This window comes from Manis pentadactyla, chromosome 4, assembly GCF_030020395.1.
Source record: "Manis pentadactyla isolate mManPen7 chromosome 4, mManPen7.hap1, whole genome shotgun sequence".
Taxonomy (NCBI): domain Eukaryota; kingdom Metazoa; phylum Chordata; class Mammalia; order Pholidota; family Manidae; genus Manis; species Manis pentadactyla.
Window position 1 is genome coordinate 17,756,309 of NC_080022.1, and position 27,678 is coordinate 17,783,986.

Genomic DNA, 27,678 nt, shown 5'->3' on the forward strand with positions numbered 1-27,678 from the left:
GCCCTGCACATTCAATGACAAGTTGGGGGAGAGATGATATTCTGGGGACAATCGGGGCTTCTAGCTCATTTGCCAAAAACCCAATTATTTTCCAGCTTGGGAACTTCAGCAGTAACGAATTATGAGTGACCCCTCACAGCTGATGGTGAGGTGGGGCTCAAGGTCCTGTCCCTATCTTTAGGTAAGATGATCAGGGTACAGGTTCTGGCCCCATCGGCCACTTTACAGAGGAGGGAACTGAGGCTCAGGAGGGCAGTCTCTGTGCAGGGGCCCTGGGCAAGCAAGGGGTGGGTTCAGAGGCTGGACCCAGGCCTCCCTACGGCACTCTCTGCCTCTCTCTGTGTCAGCTCCTTGGGGGGACGAGAGCTAGTCAGCCACCTCTGTCTGCAAACAGCATGCCCTCAGCAAGTGTTTGCCGAAAAGAGGCCATCCGGGCAGGTCCCAGTTTCCCCTAGATACTAGGGGAGTTTCAGCAAGCTATTTAACCGCTCTGTGCCTCAGTTTCTTCACACAATTATAATAAAAATAATATAATAAACATAAATAATAAGCCCATAGGTTGCAGTTAAAACTAAATGACCTAATACGTGAAAAGAGCTTAGAACAATGCCCAGTGCCCAGTACCGCAGTGTGAAATGGGAGGCTTCATGATTATTCCTGCCCCTCCTTTGAGGATGCTCCCGGGCAGGGCCTGGTGGGGCAAACTCACTTGTTGTCCTGGATAGGTTTGTTGTTAACTGTTTGCCACTCAGATGATCCCGCCGGCCGTGAGTAAATGTAGTAACCTAGGAGCTCAGGACCGCCTTCCACTGCATCCCAGGTCAGGGACACAGAGGTCTGTGTATCTCTGAAAGCTTGAACTTGAGCTGGAGGAGGGAGAGTAGCTAAAAAACAGAGACATGGGATCAGTAAGGATGCTGAGTCACAGCAGGCTGGGGAGGGGAGGGGTGTGGAGAAGCAGGAGGAGCCCTCACCACAATCAAAGGTGACACGGGGATTTCAGGTCCGCCCTGGGGTTTGAGCAGCTCTTTCCCAGACCCACAGGTATGTCCCAGACTTACATTCTGAAGTCCTCTCCCTGCTTACGTCCAAATATCTCTGCTTCCTCACTAAAGCCTCCAATAATTAATCCTTACAGTCTCTCTTTCTCTAGGAAATCACCAGATCTGAGAGTTTTCCACAGTCTTTATCTTCAATCTTTAGAAAGTCTGATTTTCTTTCCTTGAAACTTCTCTATTGACTTTCATGACTACCTGAGACTAAGCTCCCTGAGGCAGGGCCTGCCATGAGGTGTTAACGGACAGATGGATGGATCGGTGGATTAGTGGATTGGTGGATGGATGGTTAGATGAATGGCTGAATAGATGGACCGATGGATGAATGGATGGACAAATGGATGAATGGACAAATGGATAGACAGACGAATGGATGGATGGATGGACAAATGGATTGGTGGATGAATGGGCAGATGAATCAACAGATGGATGGATGGATGAACGGACAGATGGGTGGATGCCAAGATGGATGGATGAATGGATAGATAAATAGAAGAATGGGTGGATAGGTGGATAGATGAATGGACAGGTAGACAAATGGACATATGGAAAGATGGATGAATGGATGGATGGACAAACAGACGAATGGGTGGGTGGGCAGAAGGAAAGATAGATGGATGGATGGATGAATGGATGGATGGCAGGTGCAGGATCTTCCTTCACTCTTTATTTCTCAGACTCCTATCTTTGGTGCTCATCTTCTTTAATCTCCTATTGTGGGATTCCTCCAAGCTTCTGTTCCTTGACTTGCTCCATTTTTAACCTCTCCTCTCATCTTGAGGGCCTGCCCGTTCCCATGCCTTCAACCTTCCCCCTCTGCAGGTGTTTTACCAGACTTTACCTCCATCCCTGCCCTCTCTTCTGAATTCTAGACGTTCATCTTCCATTTCCCCTGGACCTCTCCCTGTGTTCTGGTGGTGCCTCCAAATCAACAGGAAAGGCTGAACTCAGCATTTGTCCCACACAAATCTAGTATTTATTGAGTGTCTACTCTGTAAGACAGTGGAGGTACTGAGAAATAGCCTGGAGGTCTTGGTCTCAGGAACGTCTTGCTAACAACTTCAGCTTCTTAGATTGAAAACATGTGGCAGTGGATGAAGACTGGGTGGAAAGGAGAGGCTGGAAGGAGGCCACGTAAGGAGCCCCTGTGCACAAGAGACCTGATTCTACCCAAAGACAAGAACTTGAGCTGAGGGTATCCATGGTATGAAGTAGTCCTCAGATATAAAAATTATGATTGCAAGGAAGATTTCATGACCTGAAGAAATGTTTGTGATATAATGTCAATTTTTAAAAGTAGAATGCAAAGCTCTACACATGGTCTGGTCATACTTTCAGAAAGATGCACTGATATGTGTGTGGTCAAAAGGCTGAATGCCAGGCACCTCGATGCTCACGGTGGTCATCGCTGAGCAGGGGGACCATGGGGTGGGGCATTCGTTTTTCTGGCTTCCCTTCCTTCTTTCCGTCCATACCACTCTCTGCCTCCTTCCTTCCTTCTCTTTCTTTCTCTTTTGCATTTTCTTTTGTATTTTCCCATTTTTGTATAATTGTACTTCTTTGATACAAGTAAGTGTCTTTTCCTTTTCCTCCCCTCCCCTCTCCTCTGTTTTCTTTTCTGAACTGGACTAGAACCTTGCCCTAGGGCTGCCTCGTGGTCCAGAGACTGCCCACACCCAGTCACCAACAGCTCACTGGCCAGGCCTGGGTCACTCTAAATGTTAACCAGACCAGAATGAATGAAAAACATCATTTGCCCACCAACCCATTTATAGTTTCTATGGATATATATATTTTTTTAATATATTTTTTCCCTTAAATTACAAATCTAGGACTTTGAGACCTTCCCCAATGGGCCCTGCAGCACATCAGGCTTTTCTTGGACAGGTAAAGTGCTGCAACTGGCTTCCTTAAAGGACTAGTTGCTGATGACAGCTGCAGGGAACCTTCTCACCTGGTCTTATCAAAAACAGAAAGAGCCCCAGAATCCAGAGACCTCAGAGGAGGGAGGGAGCTCAGGACCAGGACAGAGCCGTGGCTCAGAATCTCAGGAAGCAGCTGGTGGTGGGAGAAGGAATGAGGCCTTCAGAACAATGGGTTTGGCAGGTGAGGACACCAAGATCTGCGGCTTGGAAATGACTTGCTCAGGCTCACGCTGTGCTGCCGATCAGCGGTGCCCAGCCTGGTGAGCCAGAGTTTGGGGTGGGTCAGCTCACCGCCACCAGGCTTACTCCTGGCAGCCCGAGGCAAGCTTGGGCGCTGGTCAGAGACTGTTACAGCTAAGGGGCCACTTGCTCACTCTTGGCTCCTGTGCTGGACCAGCTGGATTCTGCAATCTGTGAATTGATAATCTGGAAAAAATGTCCATACTTTCCAGAGCCTTCTGCCCAGAGAAATGTGACTCTGATGTCCTAAAACTTTATAGGCCTGCGATCCTGTGGCTCCTCACCTTCATGATGGGTAGGAAGGGTCAGGGGTGGGGAAACGGACATAGCTCTTTCCCTGCAGCCATGGGGCGCTGGGCCCTGGATGCTGACAGCCTGATCTGGCCTGTCCTCGGGTCCTGTCCTGCATCACATGGGTACCTGGCTTCCCCTTCAAGGTGATGGGCTCGCTGGGCTCCGAGGGGTCACTCATGCCGTACTGGTTTATTGCTCGCACTCTGAACACGTATGACTTCCCTTTCTCCAGATCCAAAAGGGCGAATTTTGGGGACTTCACAGGAGTTTCTGAGCGGATGGCCTCCCAGGTGCCACTACCTGTGACTGACTGTGACAAAGGAGAGAGACTTGAATTGGTTAAGCGGTTGCCTGGGCCCAGCTCTGTGCTGGGCGGCTGTCACACATGCTGCCCCTGCCATCTATCCTGGCCCAGGCTGCCCCTGACCGCTGAGCCTTGACCCACCTGTCTCCGTGACACCGCTTCCTAAATGCCTGCTGAGCACAGCACACTCAGCATGTCTAGAAGTCGGCCCTGGACCTCAGCCCCACACCTGTCCAGTGGGGTCAGAGGCACAAACTCCTTGGAGCCATCCTTGACTCTTTCCCTTTCCCCCTCACATCCTAAATATGTTCCATCAACAAACCCAGCTGTCTCCTCCTTCAAAATCTATCCAGACTCCAGCCCTGGCTTACCACCCTCACACCCCCTGCCACAACCTTCTTCCAAGCCACCATCATCTCTCACCTGAGTTATTTTAATAGCTTCCTAACTGGACTGTTCATTTATACCTTTAAGCCATGTCAGTCTTTTCTCCAAATGACACTCAGAGGGGCCTTTACAAAGTAAGTCAGATCATGTCCCTGCTTGTCCAGAACCCTCCCATGCCCTACATCAACCTCAAGGTGAAAATTTCTCCCTGGCCTGACCCCTGCTACCTGTCTGTCCTCAGCCACTCCCCCTTTGCCCACCCACTGCTCTCTGCCTTCCTGCAGCTCCTTGATGCTCCAGGGCTACTCCTGCCTCTGGGCCTTTACACATGTTGGTCCATTTGCCCAGAATGTTCTTCCCCCAGAAATTTCTGGCTGGCTCCTTATTTCCTTTAGGCCTTTCTTCAAAACTCACCTTCTCGGGGAGGTCTTCCCAGCACCTCCATCCCCCAGCAGTCCCCCCCTCCCCCACCAGCACTTCAAATCCCCTCCCTGCCTTTTGTGTTTGTCCTTACTGCCTGCCACTAGTGACCGTCCTGAATAGTTTACTGATTCATCCTCTTCATCTTCCATCCCCTAATGCCTTACTTGAATCTCAGCTCCCAGAGGCAGGGGTTTGTTTTTTATATCCACTGCTGTGTCCCCAGGGCGGAGAACAGCGCTGGCATGTGGGAGGTGCTCAGTCTATGTATGCGAGATGAATAAATGAATAAATGGATGGATTCGTATAATAACCCAGCAAAGTTGGTGTTAATTTCTGCACCGATGAAGAAACTCAGGTTCAGGGCCTTTTGGTCAGTGGGCCACTTCTGCTGAATCTGCGTATGGGGTTTGGGGGTGACACTGCCCCTGCCCCTGCCCCTCCCCGCAAGCTCTCCCCTCCCAAGACCCTCCCTCCTGTCAGTGGCCTAGAACCCAGCTAGGCCGGGCAACCGCTATACAACAGTGAACACTGCTGAGCACCTCCCGTGTGCCGGGTTCTGTTCTCAGTCTTTATGTGCTTTAATTCATCTGATCCTCATATTGACCCTATAAGGTGTGTATAATTATTACCTCTGTCTTACAGGAGAAGAAACTGAGGCACAGATAGACTAAATAACTTGCCCAAGGTCACGTTAGGCAGTAGCAGAGATAAGATTTGAACCCAGGCAGTCTGACCCTACAGTCTTAACCATTACATGCTTACAAAACAAATCCTCAACTACCTGTGGCTTTCTATGTCAGACAAATAGGAACACTCATGGGTGTGCAAAGAGAGACTCATTTGGACATCCAGAGCCAGCGACTCCTCCCTGGAAATCTTTTATTCATTGATTCACTAAACCTCTACTGTCCAACTATGTGCCAGGCACTATGCTGGGAACAGCGAGAGAAGGGAAACCTGGTGCCTTCCTTTAGGGGCATCAGATACAAGAACATCTCCTTGGGCAGCCTTTACATGCCCAGGGTTTCTGGGTGCTGCATCTGATTTCATCTTCATGTGGTAGGTTCTCTAGCCTGTGCTGGAAAAACTGAGATTCAGAGAATGTAGGAAACTGGTTCACACAGCAGAAGTCAGGATTTGAATGGGTCCTAACACCATCTTGCCTTTGCTAGGCTGCCTCCCCTCCCTCCACACGTGAGCTGCCTCCCGTCCCCAGACACCTGCCCTGACTCTGACCCCAGTGAGAATTGCCTCCTAGTGCTGACCCCACCCCCAGGCCCTGTGGGTCCTGCCGTGATCCTGGCTGGGGGGTACCAGCCTAGCTTCCCTCCCAACGTGGCCCTGGCTTGCCCTGATGTGTGACCTGATGCCAGCCAGACTTGGGGGTGGGGAGGCACCCAGGAAATGGTGGATCTTACTGTCATTATCGTCTGTTTCTGAGTTCTGTGTATTTCCATGAACAGGCTCAGGAAATGCCATCAGTAGCTGGCCTCTCAGGCTGGGGTAACCTCAAAAGGTCATTTCATCTATCCCCCTGCCTCCACGTAGGGCTATCTTCAGGCCCTTCCAGGGATCCTCTTCTATTCTCTGAAGGTCTCCACGGAGGACACTGCCTGGGGCTTCTATGTGCTTCCTTGAACTACTCCACGCTCCCAGCACCACAACATGTCCATTTTTCAGGCTAGCCTGGGGCTGGGGCCCTTGGGGTCTCCGTACCTTCTCCAGGGAATATGTCAACGGGGCTTTGCCCCGGGGACGCGGCTCCTCCCAGCCCAGAACCACGTAGGCCTCACGGATCTCGCTGGCATGGACATTGGTCGGAGGTGAGGGGATGGTCACAAAATCTGGAATAAGAGTCATCCGGGGGCAGAGATGGATGGGCCCTCAGAGGCCCCTCATTTCATAGAGGAGGGACCTTAGGCTAGAGAATGGCAGGAAGTTGCTTCAGGTCACCCAACAAGGCCGGGCAGAGCTGGGCCAGAACCCCAGTCTCCCCTGGACTTTCCCCAACATACTGCCTCCTCCGTGAAGGCCACAGCAAGATGGGCCACAGCCACCTGAGAACCCTGTCCCTGTCCGACTGGACTTAAGCCGCCCTCACCGCCCCGCACCCTGCACGTGGATGACTCCTGCCTCTTTGCCAATTTGTGTCCCAGAGTTTCCAGAACAGTAAAGGAGGTTAGAATCTTGAGGCAAATTGTCAGGAGGTTCACATACCTTCAAATTCATCTGTGCTGACCGTGATCTTCCTTCCCAGATCAAAGGAAATCTCTAGGGTGGAGAATGGAGCACGTTGGGGGAGAAGTAGGAGGTACAGGGTGTGTGGGGGGCGGGGTCAGGAGGGGTCAGGGCAGCACCGATTCCTCCCCTCTCCCCAGGCAGGTCCTCTCTGGGCCCCAGTATTCTCAGGGCTCCAAAGTGGAGCACAGCTGCTGTAGACCCTGCGAGACGCTCTGTCCTCTTGGGACAAATGGGGACAGAGAGAGGTGACACGCCCAGGGTCAGATACCTAGGGCACCGTGGGGCTGGGAGGCAGGCCCAAGTCAGGGCTACTCCTCAGGGCTGAGAGGGCCAGGTCCCCCCACTTCCTCCTGGGCTTGGGGCCCCTGAGGCAGGGTTGTTTTCCTCAGTCAGATGAACTGCATCTGAAGAAGCTCCTGCAGCCCTCCCTCAGATTAGCATCGCCTGTGGAAAAGGTCTGTGTTTCTTCCATTAGACTAGCGGTGCCTTCTCCCTCAGGCGAGGGCTTCCTAAATTCAGCTCTGTTTCCTCCAACAGACTAGGGGTTCCTGAGGGCTGGACTGTGTCTCTCACAGTTGGAACAGGGCTTAGAATGGGGGCTGTGCCGCCTGGGTCCCGCGTGTGCCCTGTGATGCTCTGGGATGCCCCCCAGGACCTCTGTCCCCACCTGTCTTCCTCTGGGCTTCAGCACGGTCGACCATGACGACTGGTTCTGAGGCCTTGGAGGGGAGGCTGCTTCCTGCTCTGTTGACAGCTCTCACCCGGAAGCGGTAGGTCTGGCCTTCGATGAGGCCTTGGACTGGGCATCGACAGGTCCCGCCGGGGGCCTCATGGCAGGGTACCCATTGCCCGGACTCGCCCTGGCACCTGTGGGAGAGAGGCCCCAGCTTTGGTCTGTGCCCATGACTCACACTGCCCAGCCTGAGCCTGTGCCAGGGCCGTGCCTCTGCCCCAGGCCGCCTGCCCAGCCCAGCCCTGCCAGTCAGGGTCCTGCTCTCCATTTAAAAGCCTGGCTCCAGGTCGGGCCCTCAGGAGTCCTTTGCTCCACCCTTGACTGTGGTGCTGATCAAAGTAGCTGGTGCCTTCCTCGGAGTGGTGGCACGTGTCTGGAGCTGTGCTGTGCCCTCACATCTGCCATCTCACTTACCCCTCTCAGCCCTGGTGCTCGGTGTGGTCCCCTTCACGCTACAAACGGGATCTGTGCTCGGCTCCGAGTAAGATGCACCATGAGTCACATGGCTCGTGAGGGACAGAATTAGGATTTCACCCTGGGGCTGTCCACTCCTTCAAATGGCATGCCTTCCAGATTGACCCTCAGAGCCTGGGCTCTCTGTGCCCTCTGGGTACCATCGTCCTCAGCTGATACCCCAGCACACGTTACTGCTTCTATGGGGCAGTGGTCACATGTGGGTCCCAATCCTGACCCCACCACTAATGAGCAATGTGACTTTGCCAAAGTCATCGCCCTGTGAACCTCAGTTTCTCCATCTGCAGAGTGGGCACTAGAGAGACCCATCCCCCTTACATAGGGGTTATAGTAAGGATTCAGTGAGACAAGACATGCACCTCGGGGCTCGCGGTCTGCAAACACTTCCCTGGTGGGATTAGGTGTTAACTCAAGCTAAGGCCTCAGAGCTGGCCGCCCAGGAGGGAGGTGGGATGTCGTGGGCTCTCTCCTTCCTGCTGTGCCTGCTCCCTCTGGGGTCAGTGCTACTCTGTCATCGTCACTCAGGGAGGAAAGGAGCCAACGAGCCCACATGTGTTCAAATTTTAAGCATTTCATGTTTGCCCCTCTCCTGCTGCAAAGTGTCCAGGGCTGGAATTCCAGGTATCAGTGGGACAGGTTTAGAGGCATGGATGCCTTTCTATCGCCCCTAAATTGTATATCCTGGTCTGCCTCCTGCCCTGTTCCCAGGTGGGGTATGGGGTCCCCTCTTTGCCATAGCCTCTGCTCTTGGTCTCACAACCAGGCAGAGATCTATCCCCGGGGCTCTGTCAACCAAGAGGTCATCATCTCACTGCTCGATGGAGTAGCTGGTTATGGGGCTGCCCCTGGTGTCGCTGGGCGGGGTCCAGGTCAGGATGAGGCAGTCTCTGTTCACATCCAGGCATCGGACATTCAGAGGGGAGCCCGGGGCCCCCGGCTTCTCAGCTGCAGCATCTGAAACCCAGGGTGGTGGGGGAGGAGGTAGGGTAAGCTCTTCCTGTGTCCTCTTGGCCATGGCCCCCTCCCCTTCGCGCCTGACATCCTCTTGTCGTTAATCCTCCAGGGGCTCAATTTTGATCTTAACCAGAACCTGAATAACGGCCTCCTCCTTTTAGATAGCATTTGGTGGGTGGTGGGAGCACCATTTAATAGGGGCCCATGCCACACCACACAGTTGAACAATTGCATAATTCATCTCCAAGCCCTGTAGCAATTCTCCATTTTGCAGATGGGACAATTGAGTCTCATAAAGGCAAAGTGACCTGCCCAAGGTCACCCAGCTAGTGAAGTGGCAAAGCCAGGATTTGAACCCAGATTGGTTGAAAGGCCCGCAGGCAGAAATCAGCTGGAGACTAGGGTCATTCCAGCCCACATCTACCCTCCCCCCACAGCTTCCACCAAGTCTGAGATTCTTCGGCTGTGTCCTTCTGGAGGTTCATAGGGTGCCACAGAGATCGTGGGAAGCCTCTAGCCCACACTCCTACTGACAGCAGGGAAACGGAAGCCCTAAGTGAGCAGGGGGCTTGCCCGAGGTCCCACAGCAAATCATCAAGTCTCTGGGCTCCAGCTGCACACCCTGCCCTCTACCCCACCCTCTCACCTCTCACAAACACATAGGTGCTCTGCTCCTGGGGCCCAAGGGGTGAAAGCACCCAGACTGTGTAGAGCCCCTCGTCCTCCTTGTAGGCGCAGGACACCTTCAGGGATGCCTGGCGGTCTGCGTAGAGGATCTGCCGGCGTCCTGAGGGCCTCAGCAGCCTTCCTAAGGAGGAGAGGGGTCCAGAGTGAGCTTGTAAGGGATCCTGGCCTCACCTGGGAACCCACAGATGCTCTGGGGGTCTAGGCCAACTTGTGGCTGGCGTGGCTGTAGCCTGAGATTCAGCTGGGGATTTGGGGCAGGGGGTGGTGGCCTCCAGGGCTCTGCCAAGATGTCTGCTGAACTCTGCTCTGCCGAAGGCCTGGGAAGTGGGCCCAGGGAAGGGGCTGGGGCTCAATGGGGAATGAGGGCTTAGGGAAATGGTCAGCGGCTCAGCGAGGAACTGGGGGTTCTATGAGAAAGTGAGAACAAGAGAGACAGGGCCCTGTGTGGGGGTCAGGGTCTCTGTGAGGGTCTGGGGCTCAAAGAAGGTGTCCAGGACTCAGTGGGTGGGGATTATGAACCTAATGAAGGGAGTGGGGGGCCGCTGATGGGGTGGAGGACAGGAAAGAGGTGGGGCTCACTGAAAGAGCGGGGGTGTTAGTTAGGAGGTAGGGGGCTTGTTGAAGGGGGGTCAGTGCGGAGAGTGGGGACTCAGGAGGTGTGCCTTCAGTGAGAGGGCCAGGGGGCCTCTGGGACTCAGGGAGTGGGCCTGCTCCCAGGCCACGCAGTGTGGCATCCTGCTCTTTGTCCCACACAAAGGCCCCTGCCTCCTGTCAGCACCTCTATTCTGGAAGATCTACAGGTTGGGGTAAACATCGCAGCCTTGTTATTGCAGCTGTTCCTCATGGCTCCTTATGGCTCCCCTGCCTCCACCCCACACCACCAGGCCCACAGCAGGTGCAGCTGCCCAGGGGTGCTGGGGGCGGGGCTGAACTCCTTGTGCTTTGGCCGCAGGCCCGGTCCCGGATGGGCCAGGAGATCCAGTTGTCCTCCTCCTCCCTGGGTGGGCCACATCCTCCTGCCTAGGCTGACCAGCCTTCTCCAGCCCTAACATCCCTGGAGGTCGTCTGGCTTATGAGTAGCAATTACTCACCTGCACCCACACTCCGACTCTGAAAAGCCCTGTGCAACGGCCACAGCCTTCCTTGATACGCCTCCTGCCATCCGCCTTCTGGCCGTGGCCTCTCTTCCCACTGCTTCAAATGCCATCCCTCACCCCCCAGGATGCTGATGAGGACCCCACGGATGTAAAGGGCTGGGCCGGTACCTGATCACAGCAGGTTCTCAATGGGCAGTGGCTACGACTGCGGTTTGGCTTCCTTCCTCGCAGACGGAGAGCCCCCTGAGTTCATGCACTGTGCCTTCCCCTGCCCTGGCACCTAGCACAGGGCCTGGCACCCATGGGTGCTTGAGGACCCTTTGTAGGGCCACCTGATCTGAATGCAGCTGGCTGTGCTCCTGCTTTCTTCCGCCTCTTCAGCACCCGTAACTCGGCTTGTACTGGAGGGTGGGCATGGCTAAGCTTCTCTCTCCGCGAAGGGGACCCAGGGTTGGGGATGGAGCCAGGCCTCTCTGGCTTCCACCTCTGCCTCTGAAAGCCAGGGACCACGATTCGGGGTCCTCACCATCTCGGAACCACTGAATGTTCTGCTCAGCATCTAACACATCTTCTGAGAATAAGCAGGACAGGGAGAAGGGCTCCTTCTCACGGGCAAAAGTTGGCTTTAGCACTGATGTGAATTCCACGTTGGGGCCAAGTTTCAATCCTGGGGTGGGAACAGAGATTTAAGGCAAAATTTTTCTGAGGCCACCAGCCTAGTCTGGGGCTGAGATGGGGGCAAGAACCCTTCTGGGACATCCCCACTCCTCTGGCTTGAAGTGCACAGTTCCCAAGGTGGTCTTAACAAGGAGGAGGGGCCTTGTCCTGGGGTGGGGGGTGAGGAATAGATTTGTCTAGGTGCGAGCAGGAAAGCCAAAACAGCACATATCCAAGGCCACATCCATTTGCCTTTTGGTTTTGCCTGTCTCGCTCCGTTTGAGCCACTGGGTGGCTCAGCAGTAGGGGCGGCTCTGGGGTGCCCGGTGCGTCTGGGGAAGCCAGTCTGCAGGGGGCAGCAGCTCATAACACCCACATGGACACCCACGTGTGGGCGAGGGATGGCTACATTCTAAAGGGGGCTGCGGGGGAGGTGACAAGGAGTCCCAGATGACCTCCCAGACGACAGCCCATCCCTCCCCCAGCCTCCTTACTTTTAAAGATCTCTGAGTCGAAGCCAGCATCCTTCCCCAGGTAAGCTGAAAACCCAGAGCAAAGAGTCAGAGAAGGCTCAGAGCCCTGTCCCTGCTGGATTTTGGAGGCATGGGCTGGGGAGTGTGTTTGGATCCTGGTCTGTTAATGGCTCCCGCTTTGGCTGGTGAAGATTCCCTCACCTCTCTGGGCCTCAGTTCCTTCCTTGGTAAAACTGGGACAGTGATTCCTACCTGACAGTGGTGGGGGTCTGAACAAGTGAGTCACATGAGCAAGGCCCTCAGCCAGAGCGTGACACATAGTCGGTGCTTCATAAATGCTGGTTTCCTTCCTCAGCCCAAACTCACTGCCATGATCAGTCTTCGCAGAGGCCAGACTGGTCAGACTGGGATTTTTGGTGGAGCCAGAGAGAGCTGGCAGGAGCAGGGCAGTGCCAGGAGAGCCATCTGGGGGCTTAAGGGTGAAATCCAAGGTGATGTTGGCACAGCCCACCAGAGAATAAGAACAGCTTTTGTTCACATGGTGCACACCACGTGTCATGTATTAACTTACAGCAGCCCTGTCTGTTGGTACCATTATAAGCCTCTCATAAAGATGAAGAAACAGAGGCATAATCACCCAACTAGCACCCTGGCAGCCTGACGCCATGAGATGCCACTGGCTTCCAGAATGGCTCTTCTTGAGTGGGGCCCAGAGAGGACCAGGAGGCTGCCCGAGGTCACACAGTCACTGGAAGACTCAGGAATAGGACCCAGAGCTCCTGCCTCCCAGCCCAGGGCCTTCTGCTAGGGCCACTGTAGTTGCGGTGGAGATGAGAGCAGGGTAGGGGTGGTCATGGGGGTGAGTGGATGCTACTGGGAGGAGTCTGGCTAGAGTCTGGGGGCCAAGAAGCCTGGAGGATCCCAGAATTGCTGGCCTTGATGGAGGAAGGATGGGCAGAGGGAGGGAGGCAGGGCCCAATGCCTGACCTTGGGCTTAACTCTGGGCCCAAACTATAAGGAGGGCTCAGATTCCGTGCAGAGAGCCTGGCCTGGCAGAGGGGACAGCTGCTTTCAAGAGCTATTTGGGGAACAGGGCAGGGGTGTGGGGAGGACTGTGAAGGACAGTTTAACAAGGTCTGATGAGAGGTGGGGAGGAGGGCTGGGCTCGCCCTCACTGAGGGTGTGTGTGGGCGCACCTTGTCTCTCGCGGTCCTGAGGGGAAGGCACGGCACTCTCCTTGGCCAGGAGGTGTGGCTTCCTGGGCTGTGCTCTGCCCTGGTCATGGGGTGGGGGAGGGAGATTTCCTCCCCGAAAGCCTACTACGTGCCAAGCTTTACCTACACCATCTAATTTAATCGCCGTGAACATCTGAGGGTGGGAGTGGGAGTTCCCATTAGAGGAGGAGCTCAGAGAAGTGGGGTGGCTTGTTCAGGCTCACAGTGCCCGCCAGAGGCAGAGCCAGCATGTGGCCTCAGGTCTGGCTGACTCCTGAGCACCTCCCCTGCTTTAGGCTGTGATTTCAGATGCCCCTGGAGAGGAGAGGCCTGAGCACAATCAGGAAATACGCACCAGAACCCGAACGAGGCAGAGCGAGTTGGGAGGGGAGTTAGTCGGGCTCGGCTTCTGCTCCTGGAGCCCCTCAGCAGGACCGGCGGGGCCAGGCCGCCCCCCAGAGGTGCTGAGCTGGATCTGGGCCCAAGCCCAGCCCAGTGGGATGAGCACGCTCTTTGGGGAGAGTTGTACAGGTTGTGCACCTTTAGGAGGCAATTCTTGCTGCTCTGAAGGCCCCCGGGCAGTGAGTCCCCAGGGCTGCCTGGTCACCACACCCCAAGCCAAACACCCCTGTGCCCTTCCTCGAGCGTGACCGCAGGCCCACATCATTATCTGCTCATCCTCTGGCTGGCCTGGCCTGGTGGGGATGGGACGACTTACTGCGGACGAGGACTTTGGCGAAGGAGGAGGCCTGGCCATAGGCGTTCTTCACGATCACCGTGTAGGTGGCTGCGTCCTCAATGGTGCATCTGAAAAGAAGAGAGGGAGAGTAGCCCCCAAGACTTCTGGGCTCTGTGTGAAACTCAGGTCCATCCGTGGGTGGGAAAGGCAGGGACTCCTGGTGAGCCTTTAGGCTTTAGTTCAGGTACTGCCTCTGAAAAGCTGTGTGTCTTTGGGCTGGCCACTGCCACATGTCCTTCTCTGAAAAACTGGGGACATAAGATGAAAGTACTTTGAAAACCTCGTTATTAGTGACTTTTTAGGATCAGAGAGGTTAAGTGACTCATCCAGAGTCACACAGCAACTGGAATTCAAGCCAGCTTCCAGGTGATAAGCCATATCCCAGGCACAGCCTCCTGTGTTATCAACACCCCCAGATCAGAATCCTGGAGCAGGAGTAGGGCAAGAGGACTTGCCCAGAGCATACTGCCAGTCTGTGCCAGAACTGGGCCAGATGCCCAGATGTTCTCATTCTCAGGCCTGGGTCCCAGCACCAGCCAGGCCAACCCTGTTCCAAGTGGAAGCTTGGGCTGGCTCCATCCCATGGGCACCTTGGTGGCAAAGAGAGTAGTTGGAAGGATGCACATCTGGCCGCATCAGCCAGCAGAGAGGCACCCTGGTTCTCCCTGTCTTCCCCGGCTGGCTCAGGGCAGGAATCCTCATTTCAACAGCCGGTCTCACCCACCCCTCCAGGCTCCCCCAGCCCTGTCTGCCTTCCCTGACTGCACAGCCCACGGGGCGTCTATATGGGCAGGGATTTAAATGTCCCTGGATCCCCACTTTGCTTCTGGAGGGTGGGATCAGTGTCTTGCTCATATTTGTGTCTATTGATGCCCAAGCAGGTTGAGGCAGAGGGTTTGGTGCATTGGAAAGACCCCAGAAGGACAGAACCAACTCAAACCCAGGCCCTACCCCATGTAACCTGTGCCACCCCCTTCATCTTTCTGAGCCTCAGTTCCCTGTAACACGGACATAACAGTGCTTCCCTGTGACAGTGATGGCAGGCATTATCGAATCACATAGGTGAAGACCTAGCACAGGGCTTGGAACTGGGAGGAACTCCACACATGGCAGCTCAAATGAACGCCATCGTGCATATTTACGAAGGGTTGTGCTCACATTCCCAGTTGGCCTCCATCCATGCATGCTGCCTCTTCGTTCAAACCATTTTTAAGACTCACTGTCCCCTAAAAAGCCTGTCAAACTCTCTCCCCTCCAACTGCTTCCCTGCACGAGTGTGTGTGTGTGTGTGTGTGTGTGCGCACGCACATACATGTGTTTTCTCTTTCCCAGCAAGGAGCTCTCCCAACATGCCTAGCTCAGCCTCAGGCCTTGCAGTTAGCCCAGCTTTCTCACTGTGTATTCCAAGGCATCAGAATCACAAGGGGGTGTCTGTCAAATACTGATTTTTGGGCCCCAACACTCTAGACCTGCTTCCTCTGACTCTCTGGGTGCAAGAGGTCCATCCCATGAACCAGGACTGTAACAAGCACCCCAGATACTTCTGAAGATGAGGCTGACTCGGTTAGCAGCTCTGAGGAAGGGTTGGAATCTGCTCTGGCCTCCGTAGTGTTGCCCTGGGGGTCCTGGGTCTTGCTGGGACTCAAAGTCTCACCTCCTAATCTCCAGCGTCAGCAGCCCGTAGTTGTTGGTGATTCGGTACTTTCCCGCAGGGAAGAGGCGGAGATCGATTCGCATGTCATCTTTGTACCTGTGGAGACACGGTGGTCTGTGGCAGGCAGTGTGGTTCTCATTGGGAAGGATCTGGAGTTCTCAGACCGGATTTCAACCTTAGCTTTGGGCTGCTAAGTCGCTTATGTCACCCAGGACAGCACTGCTCTGAACCTCAATTGTCCTTATCTGTGAAATGGGAGTAATACCAGCCCCAACCTTGTAGGGTTGCTGGAACAACTAAATGGGATGAGATACATAAAGCTTTTCCCTGTTCCCTGAACACCGTAGATGCTCAGGGGTTCACTCCCCTTCTGGGGACAGAAAAGAGGGAGCCTGTAATAAGGGCTAGCTGACCCTCCCCACACCTGGGCTACCACCAGGGACCCAACCCCAGCTTTTCCCTCCTCTCTGAGCAGGGTTGCCAAGGAGGGTGTCCCCGTCCCTATTTCCCTTGCCAACCCCTCAGGACAGTAGTTCTTCATCTCGGCTTTCCTCAGAATCCCTGGAGAGGCTTTGAAAATCTTCACACCTGGGTTCTGAACATAAGCCTTTGGGAATTTGCACCAGGAACTGTTCATTGCTTCCCAATGGCCCTTCTCTTATTCTAAAGGAACAGAATGTATTGTTGAACTATCCAATATGTATCATATTTCCTAGCCTCTCCGCTAGGTGTGGCCATGTGACTAAATCTTGTGAATAGAAATAAGTACAAGTACCATGCGGCTGCATCAATGACACTCTGCTCCTTTTCTGGGCCATCTTTCCCTCCATCCTGCAGCAAGGATATGGCCCTGACGACTGCCTTCCAGCACTAGGAAGACCAGGGCTGTGCCCTCCAGTGAGGGAGAATATTCCTGAGTCCCTGAGGAATCTGAGTACACTTGCTATAACAGGGCCACCCTGTCACATCAGGCACTTACATGAAAGAAAAATAAACGATTTAATTTAAGCCACTAAAAATATTTCCTTGCCTAGGCTGCATCCCAGATCAAGGAAACTGGAATTTCTGGGAACAAGACCTGAGAATCAGTGTTTTTTTAAAGCTTCCTGGGTGATTCCCAAGGGTGGCCCAGTGGGTCGCCCCACCCACTGCACCTTGGATACTGCTGTTTGTTTTTGGTGAACTCTGGGATCTTATTCTCCCTGCCACGAGCACTAGAGTGATGTGGCCTGCCCCTGTCCACAGCCCATCAAGGGAGTCTGCAGGCCTAAGGGGTCTGTTAAAGTTAGGAGGCCTCAGTTCTTGACACAGCCTGCTGCATGACCTTGGCCAAGTCAGTCTCCCTCTCTGGGCCTCTGTGTCCATGGACAGTTTGCCCCAGTGGTGGTTGAGGTTGAAGAGGAGGCCTCGACCATGAGAGGGCACCCCAGCCTCAGTGCATTCCCTTCCTTGGCCCTGGCTCCCCAACACCCTTGTTTGTCTCCATGGCAACCAAACAGAGCCGCGCCCACTTTCCACCACACAGCCCACTGGCTGCACCCTCTTCTGAAAGGAGCTCAATTAGATCTCCTGTGGGGAGGGTGGTGCTTAATCTGGGTGCCCAGTGGTTCCAACTCTCCCAGGCCTGGGGGCCAAGGTCAGGTCCCCGCCCCCCCCCCCCACCTCAACCTGTCAGGAACATTCCAGACACCTCATCCTGGCCAGCTTCTGCCTTACCAGACCTCAGACTCCGCTTGCCCTTTCTCTGGGCTTCAGTGCCCCGCCTGTACAGCAGGCCCTGGAGGCACGGGCTGGCAGAGGATCCCAGGGAGAGCCCATCGCAGAACAGCATCACATGAGCCAGCTGAGGTGGCTTCCAGCCCAGAGTGTGGCTCAGAGGGGCTCTCATAGAAGAGTGAGATTTTTGTTATCTATGTAAATTGTTTCCCTCACACATTTTGGTGTTGGATTTCGCTCTAAGGCTATTTGGCTTGGGAGACTGATTCTGACGTCAGATGGAATCGTGGCCAGGGCCCACTTCTGCAGCATAACCATGGTCAGACCGGGCCTTGCCTGAACGTGCCCTGGTGTCGCCCCTGCATTCAGGAAGTGCTCAGGAAGTGCTGCATGAACGTGCTTGCCTGACAAGCCCGGGGAGCCAGGATCTTCCTCTTGACCTGCGGGCTGGGTCTCCACCAGGGACTGGACAGAGCTCTGGAGACCAGTCCCAGGACAACATGTGGCCCTGCCCAAGGCAACTGATAATGGAAAACTGGATCCCCAAAGCCAGGAACGCTGGGGGCCCCCTGAGGCCTCCCCACTGGAGGTGGGCCTGGCCTTGGTTTCCACCATTTGCAAGGAATGCTCAGCTCCCTGTTGTGGCGACCTTGCTGGGAGGGGTGGAAATGAGTCCCCCTGAGAGCCTCCCACAGAATGCCGTGGATGTGGGCCTCAGTGCCCGGGCAGGGCAGGGCAGGGCAGGGCAGGGCCGCTAGGCTAGGCCAGCTGAGGGCCTGACCCCTACTCAGCACAGGCTGGCCGGCGGGAGCAGTCCTCCAACTGGACCAGCACCTTGCAGGCAGGGACTGCCTTGGTCCCCACGACTTCCAGCGCCAAGCACAGTACTGGCACGCTTGCCTGAATGGATGCCATCTGGCAATGACCAGCCCCAATGCCACCTTCCTCAAGACGCCTTTCTTGATTGCTCCTGGCCTAAGAGCTTTCTGTTTCTCTGACTTCTGAAGCATTATGTATGTTTTATAGAAAAGCCAACTGCAATGATCACTTTCCTTCTCTCTAGACTAGTAGTAGAAGCTACGGGCGGGGAGGGAAGAGAACCAAATTTGAATCCTGGATCACACTGGCTGTGTGACCTTAGACAAGTCACACTACCTCTCTGAGCCTTGATATCCTCACTTGAGAAATGGGGATGATTGTCCGTACCTCATGATTGGCCCCAAGGCTCAAATGAGAGGAAAGGGCTGGGTCAATATGAAGTGGGTCCAAGTGTGCAATGCTGCGTTTTCCTTTGTGATCTCAGTTGTTTGTGTGCTTATCTTCTCTCCTAAGACACCGCGGTCTGTCTACCCTCAAGACCTGGCTTTTATGTCACCTCCTCTGAGAAGCCTTCCTGGTTCCTCCAGGTAGAGGCAACTACTTCCTCCTCTTCTTTCCCACTCTTTTATCTCAAGTATTACCCATGAAGATACTTCTCTCTGTGGGTTGATGTTCTTCTTCTGGGCTGAGAGTTCCTTGAGGGGAGATCATGTCTGGCTCATATCTATGTCTCATTGCCTAAGTGAAGGCCTGGGGCAGATGACGCTCCTGGTAAATATCTGTTGAATATTCCTCATCCCCCAGGGCACCTGATGATGGACCTAAGGCCCAGGAGTAACTGAGTAAACAGCGGGCTCAGGTGCCGGGATGACAAGCCTCCCTTGGTAGTGCTGCAAGCTGGGACACCGCAGTGCCCACTTCTATCCACCACACCCATTCAGGAGACACCTGCCCCTGCCACCTCCTGTCCCCTCTGCCAGCAAGGCCTAGATCTGCGGTTCTGCTATGGTTACACTCCCAGGAATGGTGTCCCCTGCTTTCCCAGCCCCTTCCGAGTTCTGAGGGCTTCCATGTTGTCACGGCATTAAATCCTTACCACATGCAAGCTGGACAGAAGGTCTCCAACCCATTTTACAGAAGAGGAAACTGAGGCAGGACCAGAGAGGTTAAGAGACATGGCTGAGACCACATTCAGAGTTAGCAGAGAGACAGAGAGCTAGGTCTGGAACACGGGGCTCCCACTCCAGTCCTGAGCTCCTTCTCGCTGGAGGGCCCTTCCCATCGCCTCTTCTGCTCCCCTGACCCCTACTGTCCCTCCAGCCCCAGAGACACCCAGCTGCTTTCTCATGCCACCAGAATCATGTTTACGAGTGCTGGCTCGCTGGTGGCCCTGTCTTCCAGCCCTAGGCTGGCTGGGAGGAGGCTATGAATAACCCTGCCTGAGCCTCCCAGCAGCTGCTGCTCTGCAGGGGGTGGGCAGAGCTCAGGGTCTGTGGGGCGGCGGGAACTTCTTGGGGGGAAAGTGGGGCCCTAGGAGGCAGGCACTGGGCTGTAAGGAAGGCACACTCGCGTAGCCCTGGAGGCCCAGGGCGTGGAAGCAGGGTGGGGACGCAGTGGCTTACCAGGTGACCTGGGGTGGGGGTGAGGCCTGGACAGTACAGGTCAGCAGGACTGTGGTGTGCTCCCAGACGGCGTGGGAGCGCAGTGGGATCCAGAACCAGGGCCCCCGGCCGGAGCACAGCTCTCTCAGCTCCTTGGCCTCCCGGACCTTCTCTTCTGTCTGCAGACGGGCAGGGGTCCATGACTCCGATAGCCAGGGGCTTGCATTTCCCACACCTTTGCTGCCCCCTTTCCCCCCACACCCAGGCTCTGGAGTCAGACCCATGTGTGCAGGAGCCCCCTTTACCAGCAGCTGAGGAGCAATGTGGCACAGCGGACAGGGCAGGGGTTTGAAACCAGCTGGCCTGGGGTCACAGCCAAACTCTGCCACTTGCTAGGTGTGTGACCACAGGCAAGTCCTGCATTTCTATGAAATGGGAATGATAGCAATATTTTCCCTCCCTCCTGTGGGGTTGCAGAGAGGATTAAATGAGTTAATATGTGAAAAGCTGGGCACTGAAAGAGCCCTTGTAAGTAAATATTAGTTTTGCTCGCTGTCCTGGGGAGGGGGTCTGGATGGGGCTTTAGATCCCTGACGTTTGTCAGGAATAGCATTTCCAGATAGTCTTCTGTGTCCTGGGTGCTGGGAAAGCCACTTGACCAGCCCATCTCATTTAATCCCACCTCAAGTTGGTACAGTCACATGCATCTATTTTATAGACTAGCCAAGAATAACGAACTGCTTGCCCACGGTCACACAGCTAGAAGGTGGGGGCACCGGATTTAAACCCAGAGGAAGTCCAGGGCCTGGACTCTTTCCTAGAGGGGGCAGGGTGAAGTGGGCAGCATGTGATGGGCCCCAGGTGCCAGGTGCCAGGGCCCCCAGCCCATCCCTCACCCGCCGTCTTAGCGCCTTCCGGTTGCATCTCTGGCGCAGCAGCCACTGGGTCCGCAGGAAGGCGATCTCCGTCCTCTCCCAGTCGTTGCCGAAGCCCACCCGCTTCTGCCCTCGCTCCTCCAGCTCCACGGAGGTAGTCTGGCGCCTGAGCTGGGCCTCCCTGAGGTGACAGAGCCATCAGGGGCTGAGAGCCCAGGTGGGGGCAGCCCAGCCCGTGCCATCTGCATGCCCAGCATTGCCAGCTGCTCGCAAAGCTTCTTGAGGACAAGAGCAGCTTTCCATTCTTTATTGCCTCCGAGATACTCTGAATGTGCCCTGCTTACAGTAGGTGCATAATAAATGCTACCGATGTGGTTCACAAAGCTCTTTCACAAACCTTTGTTCCTCTTGTTTCCCTGACAACCAAGCAGACAGGCATTAGTCTCCCCACTTTGCCGGGCAGGGGCCTGAGGCTTGGGGCCTGGCTTCGGGCTCTGTGGGGCGGTGAGAACTTCTGCGGGGGGAAGTGGGGCCCTAGGAGGGAGGCACTGGGCTGTAAGGAAGGCACACCATGTAACCCTGGAGGCCCAGGGTGTGGAAGCAGCCCGGGATGCTGTCACGCCCACAGGCCTTCCCAGCTCAGGAAACCCCGTCTGAACTGGGGCTGCTCACTTGCTCCCCCCCTCCCCAGTCACCTCCCCTACCCTGCGCAGCGGTGGTGACGTGCCGACCCCCGCCCACTCTCTGGGGGATGGGCCCATCCAGAGGGTGGTGTGGTGACACAGCCCTGGCTTAAATCCCAGTCGAGTCCCATATTCTAGATGTGTAACTTCGGGCAGGTTCTTTAAGCTCAGTGTGGAAGCCTGGGCAGTAGGCAGCGGCCTGGGCAGGATGCCCCTGCCCAGCCCAGGGCCCTCTGGAACGGTCACCTGACTTACCAAGATGTCTCCGCGGAGGCCGTGAGTGCCAGGGCTGCTGCGAGGGCGTGGTCCGCAGCAGTGAACTGGTGTTCTTCCTCGCTGTCCAGGGAAACGGGAGTTAGCAGCTCCTACAGGACTGGCTGGCGATCTGGCAGGGGCCCCCTGAGGTTAGGGCTGCGTATACCACCTCAGTCCCGGGGCACCAGTGGCAAGGTGGTGCCTCCTGCACCAGACTGGGATCTCCAGAAATAGGAGCTGTTCCTGCCTGCCTCCTCAGAGAGGGGTCTCCGGGGAACAGGGCTGGGCCTTCCTCCTCTGACTGGGAACGCTGTGGGCGGCCGTGGCCGCGGCGGGGGCGCCTGATGATCCCACCTGCTGTGGAAGGTCCGCCTGTGCACCGAGGAGCCCACGTGCAGGCTGTGCTGCCTCTCCTCCTTCTGCTCCTCCTCCTGGCGGTGCTCCAGCCTGTGGACCTCCATGGCCTGAGGGGGCTGGGGCTCCCCCACACGTCCAGGGTTGTGTGGCAGAGTCATGGCTGTGAGAGCAACAACCTGCCAAGCCAAGGGGCATGGTCACCGCCCCCAGCATCTGCCCACCCCTTCCCGGCCACTCTGGGAGGCTCGCAGGGTAGGCGGGGAGTGGAGGCCTGAGAGGGAGAGGGACCCTGCCAAGGTGACAGGCAGGCTTACCCGCTACCCTGTGCGCTCCCCAGCTGAGTGAGCAGAGCCCCGCATCGGGGAGCAGCCCCTCGCTTCTAGCCATGCCCGGCCTTTGCCTGGCTCCACAACCTGGGGCAAGGCCTTCCCTCCTCTGGACCTTGGCTTCCCAGATGATGAGTAATCGCACACTGTGCTGTCCAAGGGCTGTCAAGATGGGCAGGTGGCCTCACTCATTCTGCATATGCCACACTCAGTCCTCTGCCTGCGCTGGGTTTCTCATCTGGAGAACCCCTCCCGTCCTCCGGGCCAGCTTAACCCCACTTCTACTTCACAATCCAGCCTGAGATGCTTAAGTTGGCACAACGGCTGGGCACAGAGACTCTGGGGCCAGCCCCTGTGGGTGTGATCCCAGCTTGTCCTTCCAGCTTACAAGTGTGTGGCCTCGGGCAAGGCTCCATGACTTGGTGTCTGTCCTTATCTGTACAATGAGTCTACTGACCTCCGAGGGTGGCTGTAAAGGTTAGATGGGTGCCCTGTGCACAGAGTTACAATAGTAACACTACATAAGTGTTAGACATGTACATTATTTTTCTAAGAAGCCTTGCTGAAAACCTACAGGCCACCTAGAATTTTCCCTGTTTGTCCCTTTTGTGCTTTCTATTTGCACTCCACAACTTAACTCTGATTCAGAAAATGCTGCCTTTAACTATAATTATTTCATATCTGTGCATCTTGACTCTTCAGCAAGATGTAAGTGAATTATAAGTAACAACAGTGAATGGTTACTGCGTGATGCTTGTTCGTTTTCAAATGCATTATCCCCAGTCCCTTCAATAACCTTATGACACACACCGTTGGCATCCCATTTTACTGATGAGGAAGGCAAGTGCTTGCCCAAGGTCACCCAGAGGGTTGGTGGTGGGGCCATGACTGGCTGGCCTTCTTCTGTGTTGTCACACATCTACTTGAGAGCTGGGGATGCAGTGGGACACACGGCCTTCCTTCTCATAAGGGGATCACAATGGAGGGATCTTCCTTTGTATTTCTGAGGCTCAGGTCTGGGCCCTCAGGTAGGACTGGACTGAATTGGTCTGGAGGAGGCAGGGATCAGGCAGGATATGGAGAGGCAGGCAAGGAGAATGGGAAGCCCGCGAGCTAGCTGGCTTTGCATTCTTGCACTAAGTTCTTCTGCAAATCTGGGCCTGGGTGTCGGCAGGTCCCCGAGAGCCGTCTGTTGCTGAAGCTCTGGGATACTTGGTTCTAGAATAGCTTTCCTGATCCTGGAATGGCTTTCCACTTCCTACAGTAGGAATTCTGGCAGGCAGGCCCTGGGCTGGGAGGGTTGCTGCTGGGCTTGGACCTGATGTAGACTTTGAGCAAGAAGAATGAAGCAGAAGGGGAGACCACCACAGCTCTAACCTGTCTGCTTCTCGAGGTCCAGCTCTGCCCTGGCCCCTGCCTCTGCTGAGCGGCCTGCTGGTGGTGGCGGAGAGTATGTGTGTGTGTGTGCATGTGGGGGTGCAGGGTGTGTTCTGACCCTGCACCTGGGTGTGAACATGGCACGTGGGTGACCATTTTCCTACGTCCATGATGTGGGAGGTGGGCCCCTGGCCTCGTCAGAGATCCTTGGCCGAGAAGAGCCTGTTGGGGGTGTCAGTGGGCTCAGGCTGCCAACAGTCAATCCTAGTGGGCATTTACTCCTTCTCGTTCCCAAAGTTTATTCCCTTTGGGTGTCCACAAATGACACCCAAGAGAGACAATTACTGTCAAGTGTCAGCTGGGACCAAGGGCTGCCCCTGAAGCCTCCTTAGCCCCCTGTGCATGACCTCAGCTGAACGCAAAGGGACAGCCGTGCCTTGGGCTTCCCATCTGCCCCACCCAAGAAAGAGGCTCTTCCTGCACCCAGAGGATGGCCAGCCTGCTCTTTCTGCTCCTTCCTCCTCACAGCACAAGAGGAGGACCTGCTGGGTACCCCCAAGACAGGGCAGGCCCTCCAGCTCTCCTGGGATACCGTGGCACTGGCTCCAGGAGCTGAGGGTTAATGATCCCTGGCACCAGCTGCTGGCGCCCTTCCCTGGATGCTCTGTTCTTGATTGGTACAGCAGGTCAGGCCTGGCACACATCCCTGACCTGCTGGGCCTCCCGCAATCAGACCCCAGGTCTCAGCAGATGAGCCATCGAGTCTTTTTAGAGCCCTGACTGAGGCTCGGGATTAAGCAGCAAAGAGGGTGCAGCCTCCCCTGCCTGCTTTCCAGAAGCCCTGTGTGCGCCTAGAGGAGGGGTTAGTGGGGTGTGGGCCAGGAGGGGAAACTGCCCCGTTTCCCTCTCCTTGGGGTGCAAAGCCTGGGGCCAGATCTCTTGCCTCGTGGACTTCCCGACTCGCCTCCCCTGTCCTCCCAAGCCTCAGCCTGCCTCCCCACCCAGCCCTCTGACAGCCGAGCGAGGCGGCCTGTCTCCTTCCTCCAGAGGGAAAGACAAGCGCCCAGAGGCCGAGTGACTGGCAGAGCCCCGAGGGCAGAAAGCTGGGGCCTGCGGGTGGGAGCAGACACGCAGCCGCCGAGTGTGACCACGCAGGCTGGGACCAGCTCTCAGTGCTCCACCAGCTTCCAGAATTCTGACTCTGCCACCCAGGAACTGAGGCCACTCCTTCCCTGGCTGGGCCTCGGGTTCCGGCCCTGAACCCAGGCTGGATGAGCTGGGTCCTGATGACTTAGTCTTCCCGTTGGGTTGGCCAAGCAGGGCTCCAGCACAGCCCCCATTTGCTGGACCTGCCAGCTTACCTGCTCCATTTGCAGGGGAGCCTCCCCTCCCCAGGGCATCCCCAAATGGCTTTTGCATTTTTATGTCACGGAGGGCTTAGCTTAGAAGACCCCAGGCCACACAGAACAGTGATATGGGGTAGGGATTGCTAGGGACCCCCGCCCCCCGACCTTTCCCACTTGTGATGCTCTTTCCAAATCTTCCAGGCTCCTTTCCCAACACACACACCCCACTTCCCAGTGAAAAAGCTGAGGGTCTCACTCCCTGGAGCTGTCCCTCCACACCCCTGGTGCCTGGAGGTCACTCACAGAAGCAGCCGTGCCCACGTAGGTGTCTCTGGGGAGAAGATTCCAGAGGACGAGAGGGTCCCTGCTCTCTGCTTGCCCCGGACTCAGCAGGGACCGGGACAAGAATGCGATGCTGGAGCCTGTACAGGCCTTAAATATAGCAGCACCGAGAAAGTGCGATGACTGCTGGGGAGCTCTGGGGGAGGGGCCTTTCTCCTCGGTCCAGCACTGCCCAGGCGCAGCGACAGGTGCGGCCTTCCCGCCCCCACCAGGCTTCCCGCAGATCCTCCTCCCCTGGGCTTGAGCCCTTCTGCCCAACTCTGCCCCCTCGCCCACTAAAGTGGAAAGAGGGTAACAGCTCAGGCCTGGTTGCGTGGAAAGCATATAAGGAAGGGGTGGCTGTTCTGACTGTACCTTGGGGAAGACCCAGCTTCTGTGAGCTGATTCCCCTTCTGAAAGATGGATGCAGTGAGAATGGACACCCAGACTTTGTGAAGAGGATGGAAGGAATGTGACCTAAAAACAAGTCTTCAGTGCTCATAAGTTCTCACTGACTACAAGGGAAGCAGGTTATTTCTCGTCTCTTTACCACCCCAGCAGCTGCTGACCCAGCCCTGCCTGGCCACGATCACCGTGGGTGTTGGGGGTGTGTGGGAAAGCCATCTCTTCCTCCACTGTCCGGATTTCTCAGGCTTCCGGAGTGGCCCTTGGGGGACCCTTCTTCCCAGGCTTTGCTACACCCCTCTACCCTGTTCCAGTCCTTTTCCTCACATTCATTCACACCTACACTTTGCCAGGCCTGGTGGGCACTGAGGGTGCAGAAGGGATAAAATAATTCCTGTGACACAGAGGAAGTCCTGACCTAGGTGGGAGACAGGCAGTTACCACAGGGGTGGTGAGGAAGCACACCCGAGCCAGGTCTCAGCAGAGGATTGGGGAAGGGGTGCCGCTCCAGTCCAGAGAGCAGGGCTTCCCTCCCTGGCCTCCTCCTGGGGCCCCAGGAGGCCAGTAACACTGTGCCTGTCACCTTCCTTGTGTCTCAGGAACTACTCTCTGGAGGGAGGGGTGGGGGTGGTGGAGAGAGAGAGAGAAAGAGAGAGAACAAGTGAGCTCCTCAGCCAAAATCTTAATCTCCTGCCCTATTTGAAAACCCCTCTCTAAGCACTCCTGTTTCTCTCCCCTCCTCCCTGGCTGCCATGTTGAGAGCATCTTTCAGGGGAGAACACTTTGTGGCTCTCTCCCATCTTGTACTGAGCCAACCTCAGAAAGGCTCTCCAAGACCCACATTTACACATTCTCTGTGAGGGATGAGTGTGAATCCCTACACACAGCAGTGGGAAGTGGGCTTCTTATCCGGGAGACAGACATTCACACTGGTCCTGTAATCCCCAAGGCAGCCTGGTGGGGGCGCCGTTTACTAGCTGTATGACCCTGGGTAGGGCACTGCACCATTCTGGTTTTATTATCTGTACAGAGGGGCTGCTGATTGAAAAGACTGCAGTCTGACTGAGAAGGTTCACTTGGGAAATGGGAAGCCTGCAGTACGGTGCCCGGCACCCAGTAGACATGGACTCACCAGTGCCCAGCACCCAGCAGACGTGGACCCACCAGAGGTGCTAAATGAGAGCTCCGCCAGTAACACCAACACTCCAGGAATGCCGAGAGCTTTCTCTCACCCTCCTTCTGGGTGTGGGATTCCCACGGGCTCCTTTGCTGACCGCACCCCGCGATGCCCTCACTCCTCGCGGGGACCTCCCCTCAGGGAGATTCTGATGAGCCTTAAGGTGAACACAGCCAGCCCTCAGGTCATGAGGCCGAACAGAAGTTAGACTTGGAGTTATACAAACCTTGGTTTAAATCCCGACCTCTGGCACCTGAACTCTCTAACGGGGGAACCTTGGCTTCCTTTCTGGGCCTTAGTTTCTTTATCTGCAAATTGGAGATAAGCTCTGACAATAGAGAACTTGCCTGCCTGTCTTATTCATTGTATTTCCAGCTCTAAGAATTACTGGCATACAGCTAGGCCCTGAATATGTGCTTCTTTAAAAAATGAATGAGTGAATGAATGACTACCCTTCTTGCACAATGGTTGTGAGTTTCAAAAGAAGTTAAAATGTATAAACTGCTTGGTATAATACCTGGTTTATGACTAGTATTCCTCAAAATATTTCCTCCTTTCTTCCCTTTCCTTCTCTTCCCCTTTCATTGCCTTTTGGATCGTGTTTCACTTACCAACACCCTGAAGCTCCATATAATTTTCCAGACAGTAACACATTTTTGGGATAGTGACGCCACCTGGTGGTTAAGTGAAGAACTGTCTTGTCCGGTGCTTTCTCTTGCTACCTTCTTTCTCCTGCCTCTGTCTTCCCTGCCTCTGTCACTCTCTCCCTTCCTTAATTCCAATGACTATTCTTCTCATACTTACAAGCCAAAATGTGTCTTACTATGCCTCTTGCTCCGTAAAGTGGGAAACTAAAATGGCCCCAAGCA

At 55.4% G+C, this 27,678-nt stretch overlaps 1 protein-coding gene across 1 annotated transcript in view; it reads right to left on the minus strand.

Moving 5' to 3' along the window:
• MYOM3 (myomesin 3) overlaps nucleotides 1-25,350 on the minus strand; it is a 47,465-nt gene extending 22,115 nt beyond the window's left edge. The window contains exons 1-16 of the mRNA XM_036914711.2: nucleotides 25,210-25,350; nucleotides 21,855-22,033; nucleotides 21,501-21,581; nucleotides 20,584-20,743; nucleotides 19,709-19,866; nucleotides 15,552-15,647; nucleotides 13,877-13,965; nucleotides 11,966-12,010; nucleotides 11,341-11,481; nucleotides 9,677-9,838; nucleotides 8,889-9,030; nucleotides 7,537-7,736; nucleotides 6,846-6,899; nucleotides 6,345-6,472; nucleotides 3,641-3,824; nucleotides 710-884 (exon numbers count right to left, since the gene is read on the minus strand). Coding sequence (XP_036770606.2) covers nucleotides 710-884; nucleotides 3,641-3,824; nucleotides 6,345-6,472; nucleotides 6,846-6,899; nucleotides 7,537-7,736; nucleotides 8,889-9,030; nucleotides 9,677-9,838; nucleotides 11,341-11,481; nucleotides 11,966-12,010; nucleotides 13,877-13,965; nucleotides 15,552-15,647; nucleotides 19,709-19,866; nucleotides 20,584-20,743; nucleotides 21,501-21,581; nucleotides 21,855-22,015 — 1,976 coding nt within the window. The 5' untranslated portion in view covers nucleotides 22,016-22,033; nucleotides 25,210-25,350. The remainder of the gene's footprint in view (nucleotides 1-709; nucleotides 885-3,640; nucleotides 3,825-6,344; nucleotides 6,473-6,845; nucleotides 6,900-7,536; nucleotides 7,737-8,888; nucleotides 9,031-9,676; nucleotides 9,839-11,340; nucleotides 11,482-11,965; nucleotides 12,011-13,876; nucleotides 13,966-15,551; nucleotides 15,648-19,708; nucleotides 19,867-20,583; nucleotides 20,744-21,500; nucleotides 21,582-21,854; nucleotides 22,034-25,209) is intronic.
• Between the last annotated feature and the right edge of the window lie 2,328 nt (nucleotides 25,351-27,678).